The sequence below is a fragment of the Oncorhynchus kisutch genome, linkage group LG13 (assembly GCF_002021735.2).
Source record: "Oncorhynchus kisutch isolate 150728-3 linkage group LG13, Okis_V2, whole genome shotgun sequence".
NCBI classification, from domain to species: Eukaryota; Metazoa; Chordata; class Actinopteri; order Salmoniformes; family Salmonidae; genus Oncorhynchus; species Oncorhynchus kisutch.
In genome coordinates, this window is record NC_034186.2 from 61907089 (window position 1) to 61935063 (window position 27975).

The following is a 27975-nucleotide window of genomic DNA, read 5'->3' on the forward strand; positions in this document are numbered from 1 at the left end:
CATCAAGCGTTGAATATTAACACAATGTTCATCTGTACTGCTGAATGCACACACCCTGTCGACACAAAGAAAGTGACACACACTCGCTTTCTAACACACACACATTCACTAAGTTTACTCGTCACTCGTGGCATGTTTACAATGCGAAGTAACAAGAGCAATTACAATTAGATAAAATAAAACATTGTTCCTTGACAGTTAAATGTTGTAAATACAGGGTTGGGTCATAATTGGTTCTTTGAAGAAATGCTTTTCCTTCCCATTTGAGGTTTTTCAGAAGCACAATTTTAAGGGTCAAACTGTTTTAAAGTTGTAGATTTCTAAATCTGTCTCAAACAACAGTAACAGACACTTCATGTCATGCAAGCTGGTTAATGTAGCCTAAACTAGCTATGTGCCCTTATTATAGGCTATTGAAATGTCATAGATTATATATTCTGAATTGACATCATGCCTTTGAAGTGGGGTCAAGCAAGCAAAGAAAATGCCTAATTTATGAAATAAGTGTTGCATTGAGGATATGACTGGAAAATGTAAAATATATGATACTGAACAGACAGATATTGTGGTGCGCCCCATCAATGTAGGTTGTGGGGGAGAGATCAACAATTGTGGGCTGACGCTTGTTCCCCCAGCAGCTCGAGGGGCACAGAAAACCCATCTTGATACAAAGTGGCCTGAATTAGGGATTTTTTTGTTGTTTCATCCTGTTTTGCAGCGTGACAGTGTTGAGAGAGCGCAGCAGAGATTATCAGTAAGGACAGGTGGTACGGTACGCATGTTGTGTTCCAGGCTTGTTTGTAGTGAAACGAGATCCAGCCTCGAGATCCGATAGCAGTAGGTGGGTCTCTCCCGGCGCGGTATTATACGGAGTGTTCATTACCACAGCGGCAGCCAGCCGGGAGCAGCGGGCAAGATTGTACGTCAAATCACTCGGATTATTAAAACCCCCGGCAACTATTTAAATATTGAGGGGCCGTTCTCGTTTTGTTTGGAGGAGGTTCCTGCACCCTGCGGGGATGTTTAACTGGAGTAGTAGGGTTTCTACTACGCTGGCATCGCCGTGCGCCTCAGTAGGAGCAGTTTACTATAACTTTGGGCTGGAGGTGGTTCGCTTTTCGCGGAGCTCCGAGTGAGAGACCAGTGCCGGCTCGTGTAGCCTAACCTAAAACCCGCTACTAATCCTGAGACAGTTGGACAGCATCTCGGCGCAAAACGGACCTAAAATTCCGAACGCAACCGGTTTCTTTTAGCGCTTGACAACATCTGTATATTTTTGGTATTGCCAAACATGAGGGTTTTTGAAGACATTTAATTACGAGTATATCTTTAAGCTAAAAATAAATATATATCTTTAAGCTATTTGTGGAATTTATTTCCCAATAGTTTTATTTGTCATTTTTACTATACGCATCTGTTTTTATTTTAATCTCTTATGAACTTTGTTTTTCACTTTTTTCGAAACATTGTCTTATCCTTGCACTTGTTTTGGGAACACAAGAGCGGTCCTGGACGCGACATGAGGACTGTCGCCTGGCTGTCCGCACGGCATTGTCATTGTAATTTTCATGTGTCATGTCGATTGTCGGATGCCGGAGGACACGCGATGTCGTTTAGCATTTTGACAAACTGAAGGTTATGGGCTGGAACAAAACTAACTGAGGGGGGCAATTATGCTGGAGTCCCATATATTCTAGTTTTCAGTCGGACACCAACCCATGGGGATATAAATATATATATATATTCTAGCATATCATTTTCTTTTTTTCGTTTTCCTTCTTTTTTTTTTACTGGACCAATTTTAGGATGATGTTGTATTGCTGCTCGAGCGCCTTGGTACTTACTAATAAGTTCACCTGCAGCTTTTTATTCGTGTTTTTACTGTTCCAAATGCCACAGTCCTCCTCGCCTTTAATTACAGGTAAGATACATTGACTTGGCCTATTTAGCTTCAAAACATGTCCAGCAATTGTCAAAAACAAGAATATAGCCCAAAAGCTAGCCTATAGGCCTACAGGTAGGCTATTCACTTTTCCCGTTACTTGCCACTGGGCACAGACGTCAGCTCAATGTCTAGTTTTGATTTACATTTGGTTGAACATAAATCAACAACAAATGTCACCATGCCATTGGATTGATCTTAAAAGTTGGGTGAAAAAAAATATGTTCTGTCGGGTAACTGGTACCCCCGGGCTCGTTTGAAATCTCGTGACAGGCGCATTGGATCACCAATATAATTTCCCCATCTACTGTTGTTTTGGAAACTCGAGTTGGGTCGTGCTGTCGAGGTCAGTATCCAAGTCACCTGGCGCGTTATCATTGTGCAAACATGATCATTTCTTTCAGGGGAAGACAAACCTGCGTATCGGTATCAGCTGAGTAGGCTACCATTATAGTATAATCCCACCGGATCAAATTCCCATGGAGTGTCGCTACCTGGTATTCGAAATATGCGGTATATCATCTGTCTATTGTTTTCCCTGCAGGGCCGGGAGTTGAACACACCGTTTTCGTGGGAGAGGAAAGTTGTCTGATTGTATAAAGACAAATGCGCCCTGTCACTGTCCTCGGCTGCAAGAGGTGGATGAAGAGTAAACAACATTTATAGGGCTATTCATTCATCTCTGCTTTATAAAAGAAGAAAAGTCTCATTGGATTGAGGCTAAAGTGTTGGGTTTCCCCACAATCACTTAAAGCTGTGCTGGTTTAATTACACGCGAAGGTTGTAGGGTACGCTACGGTCGGGGTAATTGCCCTGCTCCTGTAATTCTCACAGAAACCACTTTGTCACCAAATCCCCACCCCCCCCAAAAAACTTTTCCTGACTGCCACTGCTCTGCTCAACTAAAAATGTTATGTCTCATCTAAATTTAAATCACTCTGACAAAAATATTCTGATAAACTGATCTAATATTTCGTAATTTAGAAAAAGTTATAGGCTATAGCCTATATCAACAAAATAAATTAGAAATATAACCTTATCGATAAAACTCAAGACTATTAGGCCTGCTCATTTTAACGTCTACGAAATATACCTCACAGTTATGGCATAGCCGGTGCAATTCCTGGTAGGCCTTAAGAAAAAGCACAATTGGAATATGGCGAGTCTGTCCATTAAGTAATTTATCTGAGGCGTGTTGTTTCGCTGTTTTATCACGTCAATGAAGATGAAAAGGCGCGAATTTATTGCCTCTCTCCTCGCGCCCTTCACAGGTACAGAAGCCATCTGCGAGAACGAAGGAGAGGTGCTCCACATACCCAACATAACGGACAACCCATGCATCACCTGCGTCTGTCTGGTGAGAACAAATCCCAATTCTTGCTAAATAACTTTCATATGGTGTTAGGGCAGATAATTGTTAGTTGACATTGAGATTCCCTATTTGTTGTTGGCACGTACAGTGGGGAGAACATGTTTTTGATACACTGCCGATTTTGCAGGTTTTTGTACTTACAAAGCATGTAGAGGTCTGTAATTTTTAATCTAAAACAAAAATCAAGAAAATCAAATTGTATGATTTTAAGTAATTAATTAGCATTTTATTGCATGACATAAGTATTTGATCACCTACCAACCAGTAAGAATTCCGGGTCTCACAGACCTGTTAGTTTTTCTTTAAGAAACCCTCCTGTTCTCCACTCATTACCTGTTTGAACTCGTTACCTGTATAAAAGACACCTGTCCACACACTCAATCAAACAAACTCCAACCTCTCCACAATGGCCAAGACCAGAGGAGCTGTGTAAGGACATTAGGGATAAAATTGTAGTCCTGCACAAGGCTGGGATGGGCTACAGGACAATAGGCAAGCAACTTGGTGAGAAGGCAACAACTGTTGGCGCAATTATTAGAAAATGGAAGAAGTTCAAGATGATGGTCAATCACCCTTGGTCTGGGGCTCCATGCAAGATCTCACCTCGTGGGGCATCAATGATCATGAGGAAGGTGAGGGATCAGCCCAGAACTACACGGCAGGACCTGGTCAATGACCTGAAGAGAGCTGGGACCACAGTCTCAAAGAAAACCATTAGTAACACACTACGCCGTCATGGATTAAAATCCTGCAGCGCACGCAAGGTCCCCCTGCTCAAGCCAGCGCATGTCCAGGCCCGTCTGAAGTTGGCCAATGACCATCTGGATGATCCAGAGGAGGAATGGGAGAAGGTCATATGGTCTGATGAGTCAAAAATAGAGCTTTTTGGTCTAAACTTCACTCGCCGTGTTTGGAGGAAGAAGAATGGTGTGTACAACCCCAAGAACACCATCCCAACCGTGAAGCATGGAGGTGGAAACATCATTCTTTGGGGATGCTTTTCTGCAAAAGGGACAGGACGACTGCACCGTATTGAGGGGAGGATGGATGGGGCCATGTATCGCGAGATCTTGGCCAACAACCTCCTTCCCTCAGTAAGAGCATTGAAGATGGGTCGTGGCTGGGTCTTCCAGCATGACAACGGCCCGAAACACACAGCCAGGGCAACTAAGGGGTGGCTCTGTAAGAAGCATCTCAAGGTCCTGGAGTGGCCTAGCCAGTCTCCAGACCTGAACCCAATAGAAAATCTTTGGGGGGAGCTGAAAGTCCGTATTGCCCAGCGACAGCCCCGAAACCTGAAGGATCTGGAGAAGGTCTGTATGGAGGTGTGGGCCAAAATCCCTGCTGCAGTGTGTGCAAACCTGGTCAAGAACTACAGGAATTGCAAACAAAGGTTTCTGTACCAAATATTAAGTTCTGCTTTTCCGATGTATCAAATACTTATGTCATGAAATAAAATTAATTACTTAAAAATCATACAATGTGATTTTCTGGATTTTTGTTTTAGATTCCGTCTCTCACAGTTAAAGTGTACCTATGATAAAAATTACAGACCTCTACATGCTTTGTAAGTAGGAAAACCTGCAAAATCGGCAGTGTATCAAATACTTGTTCTCCCCACTGTAGGTTCCATAGAGGAGGAACAAATGCAATTGTTGTGCGTAATTATTGCCTCTGCGCTTGACTGAATATTCTTAATATTCATATTGTGGCCTAAATATGTATAGTCTATAGCGAGTTGTAGGTCTAACTGGGCAAATAGGCCTGTACTGTAATTATCACAAAGAATTATGAATACTGTTGCTACCGTTTCAATAAGAGCAGTAGGCTAGCTATGTAATTATTTCCCTTCTAAGCCCACACTGGCTTTTAAACAAAATGGCATTGTTTGTTTAAAGACACCCTTGTCTTCCTGCTGTCTTTGCCCGACTGCCTGTTAAATCCAGGCTACAAATGTGAAAGGAGGTGTCTTTCCTGGAACATTTGCTCTTTGACCTCTGTCTCTTGTTTTAGGGGTTGAGAATGCAAGTGAGAGGCTTTTCTGTCACCAGAAGCCAGATTCAATAATGCTCTCCCTCGTCTGTCTTTTTAGTCCCTATGTAAAAGTGTCATGTGGTGAGGAAGCATCTACAAATGTTTTGTTTGACTTGCAGGGTATTTGCCCTATGTGAAACAGAGAAACAGTGTGCGTGTGCAAGGTTATATATTTCTGTGTGCACTGTGCACACTACTGTGGCCATGCTGCCTCGGCTGTCTCTAGCGGCTCTGATAGTCTCTTTGATATGTCTCCCTCTGCTAACCACCTCCTTATCAGGCTTCCATCACTAGGAGCCCCGCTGAATGCTATCAGTCATCAGAGGGCCACAGCTAGCCTTTCATCTTGTCCCGTCCGTCATGTCACTGGCCCCAGAGTGCCTCGCAGGGGAGGGGGGCCAGCGATGCTGTCTTTTAGGGGGGGTTAGCAGATTTTAAAGGGTGGGGGGGAGCTGTCAGGGCTCTAGTGTCACTCACAGGCTCTCAGTTGCGGCGGAGTACCTGTTAATGGCCCTTCACTGGCGGAAACTGAGGGACACAGAGAAGCCATTCTTTTCGCCAGCCGTCTCACAAGACGCAGGAATCTGCCTCCCGCTCGCTAAACATAATATACAGACAGCCAGGAGGCAGCTCTCGTTAACCTACTATCTACTACTCTCCCTCTCTTTTTACCCCCTCTCCTCTTTCTCGGTAGCAATGATTGATGAGCTCAGTAGGCTGACCAGTGATCTGCAAACATTTGGGAAGCCAAAGGTCCTTTCCTGTTCCAACCGCTCCACAAACATGGAGATCAATACTCACCGTGTACCTTTACAGTCTTTACCTCTGCCACTGGCGTTGTCAGCAAACCACTAAACCAGCCAGCATGTCTGTCCAGGTACAGAGATGTAATAACATTGGATTTATGTGTGGAATTGGCATGTGAACGTCATTTTATGAAAAGGAGCAATAACTTGTACACCATTCTGTCTAAAGGGACAACCAAACTCCAAAAAAGAAAAGCATAAATTCTAGGATGAAATGAGAAACTTGATATCTCTACACTCTTTAGAAGAAAAGATGCTATCTAGAACCTTAATGGGTTCTTCAGCTGTCCCCATAGGATAACTTTTGAAGAAACCTTTTTGGTTCCAGGTAGAACCCTTTTGTGTTCCATGTAGAACCCTTTTTTTTTTACAGAGGATTCTACATGGAACCCAAAAGGGTTTTTACCTGGAACCAGAAAGGGTTCTCCAATGGGGACAGCAGAATAACAATTTTGGAACCCTTTTTTTCTAAGAGTGTAGTCTAGAAGACTTAAAGAAGACAAAATCCTCCTTTATTTTCTGCTCTCTTTCTCTATCCCCCCTTTCTGCCTTTCTGCCAGTGCACTGTGAGGCTAGTGGTACAGTTCTCCCAGTGGTCTATAGAGCAAAGATGGTGTTAGAGAACCTTCAGGGCAGCATTGCTATTGGACCTCCGAGGATACTTCTAATGGAGGGGTAGAAACAAATATATATATATGGCCTCCCGAGTAGCGCAGTGGTCTAAGGCACTGTATCTCAGTGCTAGATGTGTCACTACAGACCCTGGTTTGATCCCGGGCTGTATCGTAACCAGCTGTGATTGGGAGGCACACAATTGGCCCAACGTTGTCCTGGTTAGGGGAGGGTTTGGCCGGGGTAGGCAGTCATAGTAAGATAAGAATTTGATCTTAACTGACTTGCCTAGTTAAATAAATAACAAATATACAGTACCAGTCAAAAGTTTGGACATACCTGTTAATTGAAATGCATTCCAGGTGACCTCCTCATGAAGCTGGATGAGAGAATGTCAACAGTGCGCAAAGCTGTCATCAAGGCAAAGGGTGGCTACTTTGAAGAATCTAAAATATGTTTAGATTTGTCTAACACTTTTTTTGGTTACTACATGATTCCATTTGTGTTATTTCATAGTTTTTACGTCGTCACTATTATTCTACAATGGTTTCTGTCCTCTCCTCAGCAGCCTCCACTGTAGTACAGAGCCCCTGGATTAAATTAGGGTTAAGTGCCTTGCTCAAGGGCACACCGACAGATTTTCACCTTATCGGATCAGGTATTCCAACCGCTAGGCTACCTGCCAGGACATAAAGAAGGATAGGACAACAACCATCTTAATTCAGAGAAAAGTCATGGAGCTCGTCTACCTATTGGAGCCAAAAGTTACATTCAGTTCATTCAACACCATTCACTTTCTACTACTGGTGCAGGAATAGGCCTACTTCTTGGATAAGCTTGTGACTTCTCAGTGAAATGTATATATTGTTGCCCTTTTTCATCCAGTTTTAAGCCACAACTGCTGCTCCTGTGAGGTAGCGACATGTTTGCTTTGGAGGGAGGTTAAGGGTCATGAGGGCAAGGAGTCCAGGTTTAAATAGGCCTTTGATTTGAGTGCTCATCTGAAGAGCCTTTTAGTGATCTCTCCATCCTTCCATGAAAGACTGGCGGCACGGCGGCTGGCGGGTCTGTCAGCTTGTTTTGGCATGCCCTCTGGGGTCAGGCTGAGAGATAGATGGAGGAGAGAGAGTGATAGTGGAAAAGTTTGGGAGAGAGCTTAGGAGGGAGGGAGGGAGAGAGAAATTATTCATAGACCATGGTTTGACTGAACACATTTTGATTCTCTGAATTTGGCAAATGGAGATGGTGAAACTGACTGTGCTGTCGCCATCTAGTGGTCATCTTTCCACAGCACATGACCATCATGTCAGGGATCAATACATCTTACATACTCTACATATATCTTTTTAGATGGTCACATTAACCTATCAACATGTTATTACCCTTCGGGTTAAATGTTTCTCTAGTTATTACACCAGAGACTAGCAGTAGTCCAATAACAATCCCCAGACCACCCGTTGGCCTATTAGAAGCCACGACATACCACCAGTAGACTAGTAAGAAGCCTCAGAAAGTGCACGGTATGTTGAGTGTTAATGAGGCGTGGTGACCTGATTTGACCCCTGCCCTTTGCTGAGAGAGGTCAAACCTCTTCACACCACTTAGTGTTAATGGCTGCCGAGTGGAATGGCTCCAAAGCCCAACTAGGAAAGCACAGGTGTGGAAAGACATAAAGATTCAAGGACAAATACGGGACCTCTATGACACTACTGTAGATAACTGTGGTCGTCAGAAGACTAGACACACAACTCTTTCTATTTCTCTCTCTCACCCTGTCATCCTCTCTCTGTCTACCTCTCTCTCTCTCTCTCTCTCCATCTGCCTGTAGAGAAGGTGGTGCATTCATAATGTGTAGCCAAATGGAGCTGTCAGCCCACCTCTCCTCCCACTCCCTCTCACAATCACACATACACGTAGGTACACATGAAAAACACACACATACCTGTACACCTCTCTCTCTCTCTCTCTCAGACTTTCCAGTCATCATGTCTGATGGTATCTGTCTGCCCTTCTCTCATTCCCTCTATCTCTTTTTCTCTCACTTTCAATCCATCCCTTTATCTATCTGGCATCATGTATCTCACTCTCAGACATATTTGTCTCAAACTGGCTGTTGAAAGTGCTCTGAAAATCTCTACGATTTAGGCCAGTGGTTTGGGGAGCGCTTTACAGAGACTATGTATGGGTTCCATGTGCCTTCGCCTCTCGCCGCCCCTCTCTCGCCTTCACTGATGACATCACCCAAACCAGCCTGGTTAGGGAACCAGTGAAGGCTCTCCGTAAATAAAACCGCCCAGTTTTATTTTAGTTATGTGGGCCACAGTCGGGCTTTGAAGTTGACTCATTATACAGTCCAGTTAGGTTGCACTGAGTAAATGGGGACTATATAAAGAGAGTGTATAAAGCTAGTGGCAAAGTGATAAGGTTAAGCTAGTATATAAAGTGAGGTTGTATATAAATTGAGAAGAGAGAAAGAGAATGTCTGCGTAAAGTACATGTGTAACTCGAGTTCATTTTAGCCTGTAAAAAGGGAGTGTCGACAAAGAATGTGTCGGAGACTTTATAGTGTGAATACACTGATGGCAGTCAAACAGCGTCTTCTCTTTCTCTCCGTCTATCTCTCCGTCTCCCTCTCCCCCTTTCTTTCTCTCTCCTCCCCCCTCTCTCTTTTGCTCTGTCTCTCAGGAGGGGAAGGCAGACTGTAAACAGGAGAGGTGTCCCCTGGTGTCTGAGGACTGTGCTCTGGTTGTCAAACAGACGGGAGCCTGCTGTGAGAGATGCAAAGGTGAGCAGCACACACACTCTACTACTCTCATCACCATGAAGACATGAGGTCAAAGGTTAGCGGATGTATGTAATGTTCTGTAGTCTCAGTGAGACCAATAAACTTGGAATTTTGTCTCGTGGAGTGAGTTGGGTCTATCTCTGAATCTCTTTAGTGTTGATGTATAGACCTTGCTGCAGCATTGCAGTGATGTTGTTTGACGGTCATTGATGCTACCTGTAGGAGTGAGGGTGACGTGACAGCTTGAGTCCCACAGTAGAAGACAGTCAGTCCAGCTGCACTGGTCAACCTACTTATTTAACCACTACTGCCTCCTTGTGGGGGAATGATGAATAGTTGTTCTTCTGACAGCACAATAGTAACTGTGCGTGTGTATGTGTACTGTAGCAGACCAATTGAAGATTCTGCTTGAGGGTAAATTGCTACATACACAAACACATATAGCTATTATTTTCCCGGCTTCCACTCACATACACCCACAAACATGTGACAGGCCTACAGCGGTTCGTATTTAAGTCTTAAGAACTATTCTTTCTCACACTGTTTGCCAGCATCTCTCTCTTTCTCTCTCTCTCTCTCTCACACACACACACACACACACACACACACACACACACACACACACACACACACACACACACACACACACACACACACACACACACACACACACACACACACACACACACACACACACAGCTGCAGTGGTGGACTTCTCCTCTCTGGGACGGGTTGGGACCCGTTGGCGTTTGGGTTCAGCGTTGGGTTTAAAGGGCACAGAAATAAACCTTGTTTACGAGCCACTGCGCCGCTCTGCCTCCCAGACTAGGACCGCTCACATTCACCTCCCGGCCGGAACACACGGGGTCGGATAGTGTTGGGGTCACCATGGATACGGTCCACAGCATTGACCACCTCATGGTCAGGAACGTGGTCCTTTGTTTTCCGTCAAGATTATACGAGACTAGAGTTCATTCAAATGAGAAGAGGTGGAGCTCAGTTAAGTCGACCATGGAAAGCCCCATGTTGTCATGGTGAATGATATTAGTGCCTATTGTTCCTCCATTGTGGTTGACTTTGGGTTTTATTCATGACCATGTCTACATTTAGAACAGGAACTTGCTCGTGTCAGCACGAAAACCTCCCACAACTACTTAATGCAGTGGTTTTATCATAGGAATGGTTTTGCTGTGTTTCCATAACCAGACAACCCTATATCTGTTGAAATTGAAGATCGTATTAATTTAGTCCCTTATTGACTGTGGGTGGTGTATCTGGAGCATTGTGATTACTCATAGTGGATCTCAGGCCCATTTCACATGGTGTTTTTATCATGCCCTTGGAATGGACCTGGACACTTCACAACAACATGTTCTGGTATCTTGATACATCTATATAATGGATTGGGTTTGTCAGAGAGTTTGTGCATGCCTGCCTGCCTGTCTGTCTGTCTGTCTGTCCGGCTGTCTGTCTGTCTGGCTGTCTGTCTGTCTGTCTGTCTGTCTGGCTGGCTGGCTGTCTGTCTGGCTGTCTCGAGTGTCTGAATTGCACATACACTATCGTTCAAAAGTTTAGAGTCACTTAGAAATGTCCTTGTTTTTGAAAGAAAAGCAACAAAAATGTGTCCATTAAAATAACATCAAATTGATCAGAATTACAGTGTAGACATTGTTAGTGTTGTAAATGGCTATTGTAGCTGGAAACAACAGATTTTTTATGGAATATCTACATAGGCCGATTATCAGCAACCATCACTCCTGTGTTCCAGTGGCACGTTGTGTTAGCTAATCCAAGTTTATCATTTTAAAAGGCTAGTTGATCATTAGAAAACCCTTTCGCAATTATGTTAGCACAGCTGAAAACTGTTGTTCTGATTAAAGAAGCAATAAAAAATGCTTTTCTTTCAAAAACAAGGACATTTCTAAGTGAACCCAAACTTTTGAATGGTAGTGTATGTGGCAGTGTCGAGACTACTAAACTTTACCATCGCTATGCCAAATCAAGACAATCAAAGAAAGGCCTTCCCTAGCCATAGGGGACACTATAGCCAGCTGGCTCTGACGGTGGTGGCACACAGACTCCCTCCAGGCATCGCTTACAATGGATTTGTAACCCTGTGTTCAATCTGTCTCAACACGTATGGTCTGGAAAGACAAACAGCACTATGTTCACACATGTAGTCCATTTAGTGCTCCCTGTAGACTTTTAGTTTCCACAAACTAGTAAACATTCACATCCAGGTTTGGAGTGCCAACTCTCTCTCTCGCTCTCCCCCACCCTCTCTCTCTATCCTCCCCTGTCTCTCTCTCATTCCCTCTCTCTCTCCTCTAGGTTGTCAGCTGGATGGAGAGTCCTATAATAGTTCTGTCTCCTGGACCAGCTCCATCAAGCCCTGCATCTCTCGCCGCTGTCAGGTGAGTGTCACACAGAGAAATGAAAGAGAGAAAGGGAGGGTAACAGAGAGAGAGAGATGATGATGAGAAAAGTAAGGGGAGGGAATGTAAAGTAAATGAAGGAGAGAGGGAGTACTAAGAGAGAGGCAGAAAGGGAGAGGGAATGATAGTGGGGAGTGAGTGGAAAAGAGGCAAACCGACAGAGGAGTGAGTGAAAAAGAGACGGGTGGAGAGGGAGATTAATGAAGAAAGAGAGAAAGATAAATGAGGATCTAGGGAAAGATAGACATACTTTTAGAGTGGGAGGCTGAATGACGCAGACAGAGACTCAGAGTTGGGGAGGGAACGAGAGATGTGAGGGAGAGAAAGAATGAGACAGTGGACAGATAGCCAAAGGGTTGGATGAAGAAGAGACATAAAGAGAAAGAAAGGCAGATGACGTTGGAGGGATGAGAGAGAGAGATAGAAAGATGAAGAGGGAGGATATATGTCTCAATGTCTGTGAGAGAGGAGCAAGGTGAACTTGGCAGTACAGTCCACCCTTCTGGTTCCAAGCCTCCCCAACGGAGTGTCTACCTCACAAGACTAACCCCACACGTCTCCTCAAAACACATGTATACCCAACCTCACTTACTGTATACACACCACACACTCACATACATGGTCCCACAATACTACTTAAAATACAAAACACATGCACAGATCTGAACACTATAAGTCAATGGCAGTGGACACAGCTGTGTGAGGGAGTGTCAGCTCCAGCATTGGGGAGGTCCAGTCAAACTAGACTGTGTTAGTCTGCGTGTTGAAGGGTGGCGTGTGAAAAAAGCATAGCTCTACACACCACTCATTTACTCCATCCCCAAGATACCCACGCGGCGGGAATGGGAGGGGGGGTCTGACTAGTATCCAGACCTCACACACAAACAACGTGTTGTGGTCCCTAGTTCTAGTTCTAACACTCCTAGTTTTAACACTCCTAGTTCTAATACTCCTAGTTTTAACACTCATAGTTCTAACACTCATAGTTCTAACACTTCTAGTTCTAACACTCCTAGTTCTAACACTCCTAGTTTTAACACTCCTAGTTCTAATACTCCTAGTTTTAACACTCCTAGTTTTAACACTCCTAGTTCTAACACTCCTAGTTTTAACACTCTTAGTTTTAACACTTCTAGTTCTAACACTTCTAGTTCTAACACTTCTAGTTTTAACACTTCTAGTTTTAACACTTCTAGTTTTAACACTCCTAGTTCTAACACTCTTAGTTTTAACACTTCTAGTTCTAACACTCATAGTTCTAACACTCCTAGTTAACACTCCTAGTTCTAACACTAATAGTTCTAACACTCCTAGTTTTAACACTCCTAGTTTTAACACTAATAGTTCTAACACTCCTAGTTCTAACACTCCTAGTTCTAACACTCCTAGTTCTAACACTAATAGTTCTAACACTCCTCGTTCTAACACTCCTAGTTCTATCACTACTAATTCTATCACTCCTAGTTCTATCACTACTAGTTCTATCACTCCTAGTTCTATCACTACTAGTTCTAACACTCCTAGTTCTATCACTACTAGTTCTAACACTCCTAGTTCTATCACTCCTAGTTCTATCACTCCTAGTTCTAACACTACTAGTTCTAACACTCCTAGTTCTATCACTACTAGTTCTAACACTCCTAGTTCTAACACTCCTAGTTCTAACACTCCTAGTTCTAACACTAGGGACCACATATTTTTTTCAGGTACATTTTCAGTGAGTGATCAGGGTATGTAGAATAGATGCATGCATGTGTGAGATGCAGAATGGAATGTTCCTATCTAATGGTATGTCCCTATCCAATGGTATGTCCCTATCTAATGGTACGTCCCTATCTAATGGTACGTCCCTATCCAATGGTATGTCCCTATCTAATGGTACGTCCCTATCTAATGGTACGTCCCTATCCAATGGTATGTCCCTATCCAATGGTGTGTCCCTATCTAATGGTGTGTCCCTATCTAATGGTACGTCCCTATCCAATGGTATGTCCCTATCCAATGGTGTGTCCCTATCTAATGGTACGTCTCTATCTAATATTCTGCTTACATAGTACATGCCTTACATAACTGAAATAGGATTCAAATCGCTAAGCAACCGAAAGACAAGTTTGTCTAATACAGGAATGAGAGGTATGCAGCAGAATATTCACTGATGTACGTAGCCTAGGACTGAACAGGGATGCTGCTGAGAATAAGTCGTGGGAAATTTGTTCGAACAATGATAAATAAATCACTGTTTTAATTGCTTCCTGGTTTTGACAGGAAGGGGTCGTAACTGAAGCGGAAGTACAATGTGTCGTCCACTGCAGGAACCCCAAGATTCACCCCAAGAAGTGCTGTCCAACGTGCCCGAGTGAGTGATTGTGTGTGTGCGTGTGCGTGTGTGTGTGAAAGAAGGAATACATCGATAATAAAGCTAACCTGTGTGTCTCTTCTGTTCCAGGCTGTATCTTGGAGGGCCGTCTGTACAAAGAGAGGGAAGAGTTTCACCCTGAGGGAAAACCCTGCATTAAATGCACCTGCACTGTGAGTATACACTGTATAGACATGCATGTCTCCAGTCCCCACAGTACAGTGACTGGCCCTCTGTGGTCCAAATGAGTTTGTCTTGGCTCTCAGGGGACTCACAGTGGTAACACCCCCTTTCCCCTACTCCTCCTCCCCTTAGTAAACAAGCAGGGGAGGTGAGTGAGTAAACACATTAATGTGAGTTGAGTCTGTCAACACGTTAATGCCTCAGTGGGACTAGTGTACACTGTGTCCTGTACCAGCCGTTAATGAGGGCACACTGCTACAAGGCCAGGGGGAACTGTGACAACCATCTGGCATCTAGAGTAGTTGTGTTTGTGAGCTGTTAAAGGTAGCAATCCGGGTTTCACAGGTGCAGACAAAGGTAAAAATGGTATTGTGTAATGGAAACAGTCATTAAGTAGAGATAAGTTGAGTAATGCATAAGAGAAGATGAATGCAGAATTGTTCCAACGTCTATGTATAAAGCTTCCTTATTCTTATTTTATTGTGGTATTTTGTTTAACTTTAGTTTATTTAGTAAATATTTTCTGAACTCTATTTTCTTAAAACTGTATTCTTGGTTAATGGCTTGTAAGTAAGCATTACACCTGTTGTATTCGGCGCGTGAGAGAAATAACATTTGGATTTGATATGATATGCTGTGTTCTTTCAGGGAGGGCGGACCCTATGCGTCAGGGATGTGTGTCCTGTCCTCTCATGCCCCGCCCACCTGAGCCACACTCACCCTGGACAGTGCTGTCCCAAGTGCCTCGGTAACACCCCACTCTCATCAAATACCTCATAGGACTCTCCGATAGAAGTCTGGAGAACATATTCATATTTCAGGAATTATTATTAAAACATCACACATCATTAAAACATCATAACAGTCATAATAATTATCATCAAGCTGATCTCTTATTTCTTTCTTACTCTCTCCCTCCATCAGGTCAGAGGAAAGTGTTTGACCTGTCGATGGGGAGTTGTCTGTTCCACAGTGAGGTCTATGAGAACGGCACCTCCTTCAAGCACGACAACTGCACCACCTGTACCTGCAAGGTAAGAACTGACCAGGGAACCAGACCCCAGAACTCTATTCAACTTACGTGCCATATCACCAAGTTACCATCAATAACTGACCCCTTCTCCTTCCCTCGTATCCCTCCACCTTCCCAGAATTCCACTGTGGTGTGCAGGAAGCGCTGCTCTCGGCCGGGAAGTTGCCATGGTGACCAGTGCTGTGGGGAGTGTCTATCCTTCGTGGAGGTAGCAGAAGTGAAGTACTGCCGGGTCAGGAACAAGATCTACCGGGTGAGACAGTCTGGGACAACAAGTCCTAATGCTGTGATATCAACTGGGAGAATAGAACCTTACCATTGCCTCAACATTCAACACTGATACTTATCCACCGCAGTTGTCCTTATTATTATATTTATATTTATACAGACATTAATACTGGTTTGATAAGCTGATTGAAGTTGTGGTTGATTGGTTCTCTCTCTGCTTCTTCCTTTGCTCTAGGAGGGAGACATGTGGTCGTCTGTGAACTGCACCCTGTGTGCCTGTGTCAAGGGGGCCATCGAGTGCCAGCCAAAGCAGTGTGTGCCAATCACCAGCTGCCCCTCGGTGAGTGACAGGCTCAAGGCCCAATCACAAACTGTCTTGTGTTGCGCCTTTTCATTCCAGTAATCTTTCAATGAAGTGATGTGAATGACAACATCGATTAGAATAGACTTTAAAAAAGATGCTCACTCACTTGACCTTTCACCTTAAAGCTGGAATCTGTACTTGAGTATGTCCTGCAAATCATTTTTTACCACAATGCTGAATGCTCCTCCATTCCATTTCATCAACAAAAGAACAGAACAGTGTGAGTGGGCCAAGGCACAACCCTGGTATCTTACCACAGTAACCATACCTTCAGCTGTCAGGTTTTTTGGGGCTGAGTAACAGTCTCAGTTCACACGGTGGTCACCTGTCTTGTGGTGATGTAGTAGATTCTTTGCATTCCAGCGACCAAATGATCAGTTACTTATTCATGCTGCCAGTGACCAGCGTCCACAGGGTTACAATGGTTACCTAGCCTTCACCTGTTATGGTCACATAGCGGTTGCTTGTTGCGCGGTAATGTAGTGGTCATCTGTTCTTTCAAACGTTCATATAGTCGACATTAAAGGCTCGTTGTCATTCTTTTTTAAGCTAGCATCCCACCACCATCACATATACACCATGCCCGTATGGTTATGGAGCAGATCATGGTCACATAGTAGTATAATGAACTGTCATACAGTCATTAGTCAGACAGTACAATTACAGTCACATATGGCTGCCTTAGTCATGGATTCCTAGTTGTCACACAGCGTTCACCTGTTATACAGTCATGTAGTATATCCCCTATCCCCTTGGTCACTGAGTCATGGTCACCTGTCATAATAGTCACATAACAGCCAACTGAGACACGGTCACCTAGCGGTCAATTGCAATATAGATACGGTCACATAGCGGTCACCTGTCATACAGTATCACAACATCCACTCATCATACCTTCCTGGTGGTCATGTAGCGTTCACCTGTCACGCGGTCACAGTGCGGTCACCCATGTGTCTGCCCCTCCGTCCCATAGGAGACACACAGTCTGCAGTCAGGTCTTTGTCTGGGTGATGTTTGAGTGACAGTAAAGAAGAGCTTCCCTATATTTAGACCCTGAAAGCCAATCTCTCCATCTCTCAAAGAGCTTCAAAGAGGGAGAGCCCTTTGTGCACTGTGATGGTGGTCGGTGGGGGTGTGTGTGTGTGTGTGTGTGTGTGTGTGTGTGTGTGTGTGTGTGTGTGTGTGTGTGTGTGTGTGTGTGTGTGTGTGTGAGAGAGAGGGAGTGTGCCTAGAGCACACAAAAAACTATACATACCTTGGCCTAAACATCAGCACCACAGGTAACTTCCACCACAAAGCTGTTAATGATCTGAGAGACAAGGCAAGAAGGGCATTATATGCCATTAAACAGAACATAAATTCCACAAACCAATTAGGATCTGGCTAAAAATACTTGATTCAGTTATAGAACCCATTGCCCTTTATAGTTGTGAGGTCTGGGGTCCGCTCACCAACCAAGAATTCACAAAATGGGACAAACACCAAATTGAGACTCTGCATGCAGAATTCTGCAAAAATATCCTCTGTGTACAACGTAAAACACCAAATAATGCATGCAGAGCAGAATTAGGCCGATACCCGCTAGTTATCAAAATCCAGAAAAGAGCCGTTAAATTCTACAACCACCTAAAGAAAGCGATTCCCAAACCTTCCATACAAAGCCATCACCTACAGAGAGATGAACCTGGAGAAGAGTCCCCTAAGCAAGCTGGTCCTGGGGCTCTGTTCACAAACACAAACAGACCCCAGAGTGCCCCAGGTCAGCAACAATTAGACCCAACCAAATCATGAGAAAACAAAAAGGTAATTACTTGACACATTGGAAAGAATTAACAAAAACAAGTGCGCAAACTAGAATGCTATTTGGCCCTAAACAGAGAGTACAGGGTGGCAGAATACCTGACCACTGTGACTGACCCAAACTTAAGGAAAGCTTTGACTATGTACAGACTCAGTGAGCATAGCCTAGCTATTGAGAAAGGCTGCCGCAGACAGCCCTGGCTCTCAAGAGAAGACAGGCTATGTGCACACCTCCCACAAAATGAGGTGGAAACTAAGCTGCACTTCCTAACCTCCTGCCAAATGTATGACCATATTAGAGACACATATTTCCCTCAGATTACACAGAATTAGAAAACAAACCCGATTTTGATAAACTCCCATATCTACTGGGTGAAATTCCACAGTGTGCCATCACAGCAGCAAGATTTGTGACCTGTTGCTACAAGAAAAGGTCAACCAGTGAAGAACAAACACCATTGTAAATACATTTATTTATTTTCCCTTTTGTACTTTAACTATTTGCACATCGTTACAACACTGTATGTTTACATAATATGACATTTGTAATGTCTTTTTCACTTCTGTATATTATCTACTTCACTTGCTTTGGCCATGTTAACATATGTTTCCAATGCCAATAAAGCCCCTTGAATTGAAAGGAATTGAAATTGAGAGAGAGAGTAAGGAGTGAGGGCCCTGGGGCAAAGGTAAGTGGGGGTTGAGAGGGATTGAGTTCTCAAATGTGCACCTCTGAAGGAAGTTGAAACGTACCCCCCCACCATCTCTCTAGCAAACACACACATAAACCAGGCAGAGAGTAACAGTTGTCTGTATCAATGTCTGGCTGTCCATGTTTGGCTGGTTGTATCTGTCTTTGTCTGTGTGTGTGGGTATTAATGTGTAATGTGTCCAACTGTCCAGTTGACTGTCTGTCTCTTGCACTCTGACTGGCTGCCTGCTGATCTCTCTCTATGTCTGTGTATCTAACGGTCTGTCTGTCTCTTCTAGAATAAGATCCTGAACAGGACAGGCTGCTGCCCGGTTTGCACTGAAAGTGAGTAAGTTACTCCCCTCTTCCTCAGCTGGGTCCTCACACACCTTTGTGGGTTGCATTTTCCAGTTTTGTGGCGGTTGTTTCGTTCTTGGTCTTCACTCAAATATACATTTAGTCATGTTGTATTAAGCACAGATTTCTCATGCAAAATACAGGGAGAAAAAATGGATCAAATTGATGCCCATAATTAAACACACTCCCTCTTTCTCCTTCTTCCCTGCCTCTCTCTCTCTCTCCTATCACTCCTTCCAGAGCCAGGTGTGTGCACCGTATTCGGCGACCCTCACTACAACACCTTTGACGGGCGCACGTTTAACTTCCAAGGAACCTGCCAGTATGTTCTGACTCGAGACTGTGGTGGCGCCCTCTCTGGCGGGGGTGGAAACAGCGCCGGCTCTGACTCTGGCTTCACGGTTGTGGTGAGGAACGATGCGAGGCGAACCCGCTCCTACTCCTGGACCCAGTCAGTGGAGCTGAGGATAGGAGGGCTGAGTCTCAGCCTGCACCAGCACCTGACGGTGAGGAGGAACGGCACGCGCATCGCCCTGCCCTACCATGGCCCTGGGGTCCACATCGACCTGGATGGATACCTGCTCAAACTCACCACCATCGCAGGTTAGACTGGCTTCATGTTAACTTCATTGGAACCTAAAGAACACTGCTAAAGTGCATTTTAGCTCCTTCTTGAAGCATAACTGTCTGTCTCTTTCTCCCTCAGGTCTGGAGATCACGTGGGACGGGGACAGCTTCGTGGAGGTGGTGGCTGCTCCTCACCTGCGCGGTCGTCTCTGTGGCCTCTGTGGGAACTACAATGGACACAAGCGGGATGACACCATGGGCAGCGACGGCCTCTTCAAGTTCGTGGTCGATGAGTTTGCAGAGTCGTGGCGCGTGGAGGGGAACGAGGTTTGTGCCCAGCCCCTCAGGAGGCCCACCTCGTACCTCTGTCCCGGGAGTGTAAAGGTCAAGTTCCGCGCTCACAGGGAGTGTCAGAAGCTCAAGTCCTGGGAGTTCCAGAAGTGTCACCGGGTGGTGGACTTTGCCTCCTTCTATAGGTCAGTGGTTCTTGGGGTGTCTCCGGAACTTTGGGGAGCTTCATTTGTAATGAGATTTGTCCTAGAATCTACAACATTTGCAACGCTCTTGTGATATTTTTTTCATATATCAAATGTGATATTTGATTGTCTCCGATGTGCATAGAATGTCCAATGTTGTTTTGGATATGGAACCCACTTAGTATGGAGATACATTTAATCCAGTCCATTCAATTTAATTCAACATTTATTTGTCTTATCTCTCTCTCTTTCTCTGTCTGTCTCTCTTAAGGTCCTGTGTAACAGACATGTGTGAGTGTCCGGTGCATAAGAACTGTTACTGTGAGTCCTTCATCACCTACAGCCGGGCCTGTGAGAGGGAGGGAGCCCCCGTCTACTGGAAGCCAGAGGCTGCCTGCATGGGTGAGTGACAGCACACACAGCCTATCACTAAACTTTATGGAACAGGGGACTCCCCCCCTACATTTAATTTGCTCAACAGAAATGATCAACGTATCTCTGAAATCCATTCATGTTAGGCGATTTGCAGTTCTGCCTAACCAACCCAATCTTCTCAGCAACCCAGTGTAAACACGGAGCGGTGTACGACACCTGTGGCCCGGGCTGCACCAAGACCTGTGACAACTGGAATGAGATCGGGCCCTGCCACAAGCCCTGCGTTGCCGGCTGCCACTGCCCAGCCAACCTGGTGCTGTTCCAGGGCCGCTGCATCAAGCCCATAGCCTGCCCTGGCCGGTGACCCTAGTGCCCCAGGGGAAGGGGGCTGAGAGAGGGCCAAACAACCAACACTGCCTAGCACTCAGGGTCCATACCTGGGGGAGTGAGGAGTGGGGGGGAACATGGGGGTGAGTGTGGGGGGATGAATAGCTGTGCACACAGGCAACGATGGACTGAAGGGGTTCTCAGAAGACAGGTAGGTCAGGTAGAGGCCTCGTCCACTCTGAGGGAGATACCGGCCATCACAGACTGGGGTTTGGAACTCCGCTGTCAGTTGATCTTACTCGTCCAGCACTACCTTGTGTTTCCACAGGATGGCGTCCATGTTGTCATTCAAATGGGATAGGAATCTGGAGGGAAACATCACCCTTGTAGTTAAAAGAGGAAGAGACCCTTTGGGAAAGCCTTTGTGGCTATGCTTCTTTAGTTACTGGACCCTCAAGGGACATTCATCCAGACTGCCATGGACCTTCAGGAAAAGGGTGGGGCTGGCTCTGTGTTGAGCCAATATGGCCTCAGTGTTTCACTCTGTTGCAGCACACAGACATTCAAAACCAGGAAACCAACCAATGCATCTTGAACAAGCATGTTCACCCTGCCAGCATAAGGGATAAACTGTACAATGAACATATTGAACCCCCAGGTCTCACTTGCATAGGATTATTTTATACTGTAAACTAACAAGATTTGTATAAAAACAGATAGCTTTTTGTATTATTATTATGTTTGTTGTTGATATTGTTAATTTATATATCGATCAATTGATATGTTGTAACAAGAGCCAGAATCACAAATCTAATTTCGTTATAAATGATTTAAAGGGAAAAAAAAGCTATTTATGTATTTGTTGTTTAGTTTGTGTAATTGTGTCTTGTGTGAAGAGAAATGCCCATATGTGACTCGGTTGTTGCACCATCGCAGGGAAGAAACGTACTGTATTTTTAAATGCTCAGTGTACAGGTTGCTGTGTGTTGATTCTCAAACTGAAGGTGTTCCTCGAGACGTACATTTCACTTGACCTTGTAAGTTATTATTTAAGACCAGCAATATATAATTTCCATGAAACTAATCTCTGACTGTTTTCTTCCTTTATTTTGGTTGACTGATGTGAGGTCAACACATAAAAAGTTAATTCAATTGAAATACATGTGCACACTTTAATACACCTCAAAGCACAAAACCTAGAGATAAACGCAATAAGTCAACCACCTCGATAAATGTGGCAAGAGAGGTTGTACTGGGACAGTAACAGTATGGGTCAGAAATAACACTGGATGCCAGAGAGACACACATTGGAAATAGCATCCAACTACATGGATCCAAACTGCTGTGAAAACAAAACATTATATTACATTTGTACACACATCGCTTGCTTGCTTTCCCAGACACACAACAGCACCAGTTAAATACCATGGAAGCACCTTATGAACACACATCCCACTGGGCATAAACTGGTTGAATCAACGTTGGTTCAACGTAAATTTGTCAATGTTTTGTGACATGGAATCTATGTGGAAAATATATTGGATTTTAAAAAAGTGATCAATGTCAACTTATTTTGAGGGTGGAATTTCAACCACGGGATTATGTCATCGTTGTAACCAATTTTCAACATAGACAAACCTTGTATAAAATATGTTGAATTTGTACCTTTGAAACAACATCAGATCTTCAACGACATATCCACTATCAGAAAAATAACAATAGGTTCAGCAGCACCTTCTGTTGGAGAGTTGATCTATATACAGCTATTCATTTGGTTTCCCATCCAGGGTTTTAACCAAGCCCAGCCCTGCTTAGCTTTGATATTTGTCACTGACCAGACTAGGACTAAGTGAATGAATAGAACTACATTAAAGTTTATGTAAAGTGCATTTAAAGTTTGACTAGATAACTTAGATTTTTGGTTGAGATGGAGACGCAAATCCAACATATCAATTATTAATTTGTAGATAAACTGGATATTGAATAGTATTTGGTTGTCAACGCAACCAAATATCAACATTTGAAGGAGATTTATCTTCTGATTGGATAGTTCCATCTGTGCCACTGACTTAGTCTGGCTTTAATTCCAGTTTATCTACAAATTAATTATTGATATGTTGGATTCATGTCTCCATCTCAACCAAAAATCTAAGATAGATTCTAAGAATAGGACTAAATCACATCTGTCTTTAAATGCACTTAAACTTTGATTTAGTCACATCCTTTCATTTTGATTCTTGGTTGAGATGGAGACATTAATTCAACATATCAATTGTTAATTTGTAGACAAATTGGAATTAAAGCTATACTAAATCAGGGCAAAAAAGATACATCTCCTTCAAATGTTGATATTTGGTTGTGTTGACAACCAAACACAATTCAATATCACTTTTGCATCACAGTAAATAGCCTATTAACTTGACGACAAGTTAACAAATGATATGTTGGATTCACGTCTCCAATTTAACCAAAAATAAAAGTTAAAGAATAGGATTAAGAATAGGATGAAACCATCCAAGCATTAGATATCCTTTAAAATGTTGATATTTGGCTGACTTTTGGAATAAGGTAAATAGCCTAAAGTTAAGGCTATCTTACAAACTAATGTAACAGTATTTATTCAATCTTAAAATGAGTAACACACATCCATGGTCACATTTTGAGGTTAGCCTACAGTAACTATATATGTCTTCTGTAATAATTGAAAGCGTGCATGTTCAAACACTGCAGGTGTTTGCTATAATAATCTGTGCAGAATCTCAAACATTATTGATCACTTTGTACTATGTGATTTTAATGTAGTCTCAGCTGCAATCCAGGTCATTTGGTCGTGCTATTAAATTATACTGTGATAACACATCAAATTGTTGTATAAATACAAATGATCTGACATTTTATTCCCATTTGAACCTTGTGGTTTAAAATGGTTGAAAGCGCAGTGATAACATTTAGATTATAACTAAACTAGAAATCACCGTTTTTCGAATTGGAATTTGGATGGTTGAATGCATAGTGATAACACACCGGAAATTCAACAAACTTCTGGCTGACTTTTTGAGTGGGTGAATAAAGGTTGAAATTTCATTGATCAACGTCTCACTGGGTGAGTGCCCACTGGGATACAATGGCAGGGATACAGCCACAACGTCACATCTCTATGGGGGATACATCAAGATATTTTGGATTAGGGATTGTTTTGTTACAGGGCACATGATATAGAGTATCAAATGATATTCACTGTCACATGTGATCCAACGTGACTGCTATCACTCCAAATCAGTTGAATCTATGGAACCGATGAAAAAAACAAGTGGTCATTTTATATCAGCGTTTACATTTTATGGATAACTCAACATCTAGTGAAAATAGACGCATTTCTAAGTAAAAATAGAAGTTCGGTGTCTGTATTCTAAAAACTACTTGTTTTGCTTCTTTGGTCCTTCTGAAAATGTCTACACTGGTCTGAAACTAGGCCAGTGATATACGGTTGGGAATTTGGGACAGTGATATACGGTTGGGAATTTGGGACAGTAATATATGGTTGGGCCAGTAACCAGGTTTCCATCCAACCTTTTCATGCGAGTAAAGTACATGTCGGATAAAACAATGCCACGACAAGTCTGGTAGAAAAAGCACATTTTGTCGGTAAACTTTCCAAATTTCGACAAAACAAAATACAGTAGACAGTGTGTCTGTAAAATTAATAATGCGAGAAATGGCAGTGGAAACGCCTTCATGTGCAAATATTGATATAACTATCATATCGAAATACATTTGGAGTCGTGTGATGATATTGTGTGGTCCTCCCACTACGACTACGGAAAGCATGCAGTTTATTAGGCTATATGAAATAAATGATGATAAACTTTACATGGTGGTGAAAGTGCACGGTGATTGAGCCTTTCCAATAAATATCGAGGGTCTTATTCTGGTGACATGATGATCGATGCTAGGATGCCACTTGACAAATAAAAGATAATCACGCTTTATCCATAATAATCTCATCATGTAGACTAGCCTACCTGCGAGCTGTTGGCTAGAGCGCACGTGCAAAGACCAGAGATTCGCAATATAACGCAACATTAGTAGTTTAAAATGCGATGGAAACCCATTAAACGTGTATTTATGCGCTCCACGTCATCACACACATACCGTTATCCGCAACACATCGATTTGATGGAAACATATCTGGTGGGAATATGCACATGTTGTTTTAATGCAGATTTTAGAATGTTCGCATGAAAATCTGTCACCAATTGGATGGCAATCTAGCTATTGAGTGAGACAGAATCAGAAAGTCAAATGATAGATGTTGAAATAGTAGAATATTAGCTATAAAGGGTATGATGAACTCGTAAGTACTGGTTGTTAGTTGCATTTAACTGTTAGGTGAGACAGGTGCTGTTAAAGCAATGCAAAATATTTTAGGTGGAAACTGCTGAAAGTTATGATATTACAATTAAACTAAAGAGCTTTGACATGTAAAGGATTGACCCAGGCTCATTTACTACCATTTACCTGTTACTGATATTTACCTGTTCACCAGAACAGGTCAATATTCCTGTTAAACACTTTAGTAAGTGGTCAATTGAAACTGATTTTACATGAAAAATATGAGTATGTCCTTTAGTATCCTTTATAGCTTAGATTGATGTGAGCTGCATCCTGGCCTCTTGAAAGACTGATTTTTGAAAGTGTCATGATTCTGATTAAAACATGGAATGGGGTGAAATGCTTTCAGTGCCTTCTTTTGATTTCCAGATAAATAGGGAAGATGGGGGTGATATAGTCCAAATAAGCCCCTCCCCTTGTGAAGAAACAAGAAAACAACAAAGACTTGTGATACAAGTTGATACAACTAGGAGCTCTAACTACAGAAAATATATATATATCTGCATTATAATATATATTCTTTAGCATGTTTTCATATGTAAAAGGATTTAAAAATACAAAACAAAATATACAGCTAATCAAAAAAACACACTATTAAATCTCAAGGTTGGCCGGTTTCTCAAGAGATATAAAAAAAATACAATAAAACCAGACTTTACAGTTTGGTCGGTTGCCACAGCAGCAAAACAACGGAACCAGGCAAAGAGAAGAAAGAGGAGAGCAAGATGGTGTGATAATGAGAGGTAGATGGGTAGATTCAGTCGTCGTCACTGTCGCTGCCTGACTCACTCAACTGGAGGTCGTTCCCTGTGGAAACACCAACACACACATTGCAACCACCACCTACAGACTTCAATCGAGAGATCAATTATTAGTAGTCCCCCCAACGTAGAGTGCTACACTGGCCCTACCAGCCCTGGTACTCACTGAGCGTGTTCATCAGCTGGTTGCTGCCCTGTTGCCTGTCTGCTCCTCCGTTGGCCATGGGATTACAGTTGGGGGAGGGCTGGATGTGGGGGAGAGGGAGTGGGACAGGTTGGGGGTGAGGGGCGTCATGCTCCCCATCACTGCTGGAGCTGTCGTCCCCACTACCAGAACCACTGGCAGAGTCAGATGAGCTGCTGCCGCTACTGCTGCTCATTTGTTCAATAACCTCCACCTCCGCTCGCAGCTCTGTGCCAGGACAGGAGGGGATGACAGAGGCAACAGTCAATAGAGAAACAAGAATGATCACTTGGTAAAAGTGGTGGCAACACATGAAGAGGCTCACCTCTCTTGATGTCATCTAGTTGGGGCTCAGGGGAGGGGTTGTCCTTGGAAGGGGAGGGGGAGGTCTTGGCCCCTGCACCAGGCTTAGTGGGGGCACGGAACTGCGCTGAAGGCTGGGTGGCAGTGGCACGCACCGACTGTTGCTCAATCCTGGCCTGGATCTTACTGCTGCCCTCCGCTCTGAAAAACAAAGTCAACAGCTGCACATCTACTGTCACAAATGATCTGCAAAACACATTTATCCTAAAGGTTAATTGTTACTATGCATTTTTGAGACAGTGTTTTGGTTAACCCCTCACCTGGTTTTCTTGACCTGGATACTGCTGCTCAACTTCTCCAGCATGTACTCCCCAGTGTCATGATTGATGATAAGAACACAGTCTTTCTGATATGGCCGCTTATTCCCTTTGAATACTGTCATGGGTGGTGTAGAGCCCTACGAACAACACAATAACAAGTATCATGATCAAGTACACTGTTTGCTTTCATCTTTCTGCAGTGGAGTTATCAGAAAAAACTTTTGTCATTGTACAGTACAGGCAAAAGACCACAGTTGACTAAAAAACACCCACTCTTACTGGAATGTGAGGTAATGTGATGGTGACTTCCTCTCCTTTACCGACTTGCAACTCTCCTTCGCAGCTTGTGTCAATTGAAGCTGGTTTAAAATCATCTACAAGTGTGAAAGAGTGGGAAAGATAATTATAAGGTCAGAAATACTAGTTACCTGTCCAAAATTGTAATCAGTAATATAACTTTAAAATTTCCCAAACTCAAAAACGTAATCTGATTACTTTCCCCTTAAGAGGCATTAGAAGAAGTAAAAATAATACAAAAGGGCCCATCAAACAAATTTGGTGTGTCATCATAATAGTGGTCTCTGACTAATTCAGGTGGAACAACCTTAAACTTGCACCTTTCTTCAGTACTGAATTGAATGTCATTGAGAATACAGAAAGGTGTTAATGTATTTTTTTGCAAACATCCTTCCTGAATTTAAAAGTAATTTACGCTACCTACGTTTTCAAAAGTATTTGTAATCTGATTACAATATTTTTGCTGGTAATGTACCGTACCGGAGTACTGTTCGTTTTTTTGTACTCAAGCTAGCTAACAGTAACAAGCTACATTGTTAGGTAACGTTAACTAGCTGACCAACTTGTCAAAAGGCGTGACTAAAGTTGGGTATAGTCAAATAAACTTCGCATATTTACACATTTATATTTAATCACTAAAAATAGTCTGGCTACTAACATCTGATGGTGTGAAATGACGATTTTGGCCTCTTCTCAAAGCTCTCTCCGAGCTTCAAAACATGTTCTTCTTTGTCCAAGAGCGGATTTGTACTCCCATTCATGACTCTGCTGGAAGTTTAATATTCACATTTATTTAAATTATGCTGCGTTAAAAAATTGAATGATGATTAGATACTTTAGCTAGCTGTGCAGCTAGCTAAGATTTTTCGCGAAACAATCCATACGTCACATGACCACTCCTTTTCCTGTTTTGTTCCAGTGCTGAAATGTCACCGATAGGATCTGAACACCATAATTGGGTTGACCCCTAAATAA

The 27975-nt window shown here is 43.2% G+C and overlaps 2 protein-coding genes across 2 annotated transcripts; one reads left to right on the plus strand and one right to left on the minus strand.

Moving 5' to 3' along the window:
- Nucleotides 1-867: 867 nt before the first annotated feature.
- Nucleotides 868-21827, plus strand: LOC109901992 (BMP-binding endothelial regulator protein). The gene is made up of 15 exons (XM_020498033.2): nucleotides 868-1921; nucleotides 3214-3299; nucleotides 9452-9551; nucleotides 11883-11965; nucleotides 14252-14342; nucleotides 14433-14515; nucleotides 15174-15273; nucleotides 15450-15559; nucleotides 15677-15811; nucleotides 16022-16126; nucleotides 18941-18986; nucleotides 19239-19601; nucleotides 19705-20041; nucleotides 20313-20443; nucleotides 20599-21827. The coding sequence occupies exons 1-15, from the start codon at nucleotides 1807-1809 to the stop codon at nucleotides 20778-20780; spliced, it is 2067 nt and encodes a 688-aa protein (XP_020353622.1). The 5' UTR covers nucleotides 868-1806; the 3' UTR covers nucleotides 20781-21827.
- A 63-nt stretch (nucleotides 21828-21890) lies between these two features.
- On the minus strand, nucleotides 21891-27920 carry LOC109901991 (ELL-associated factor 1-like). Its single transcript, XM_020498032.2, has 6 exons — nucleotides 27659-27920; nucleotides 26983-27077; nucleotides 26704-26840; nucleotides 26406-26584; nucleotides 26063-26308; nucleotides 21891-25942 (listed from the first exon to the last, which is right to left on the minus strand). Exons 1-6 carry the CDS (start codon nucleotides 27759-27761, stop codon nucleotides 25893-25895), a joined length of 810 nt encoding a protein of 269 aa, XP_020353621.1. The 5' UTR covers nucleotides 27762-27920; the 3' UTR covers nucleotides 21891-25892.
- Between the last annotated feature and the right edge of the window lie 55 nt (nucleotides 27921-27975).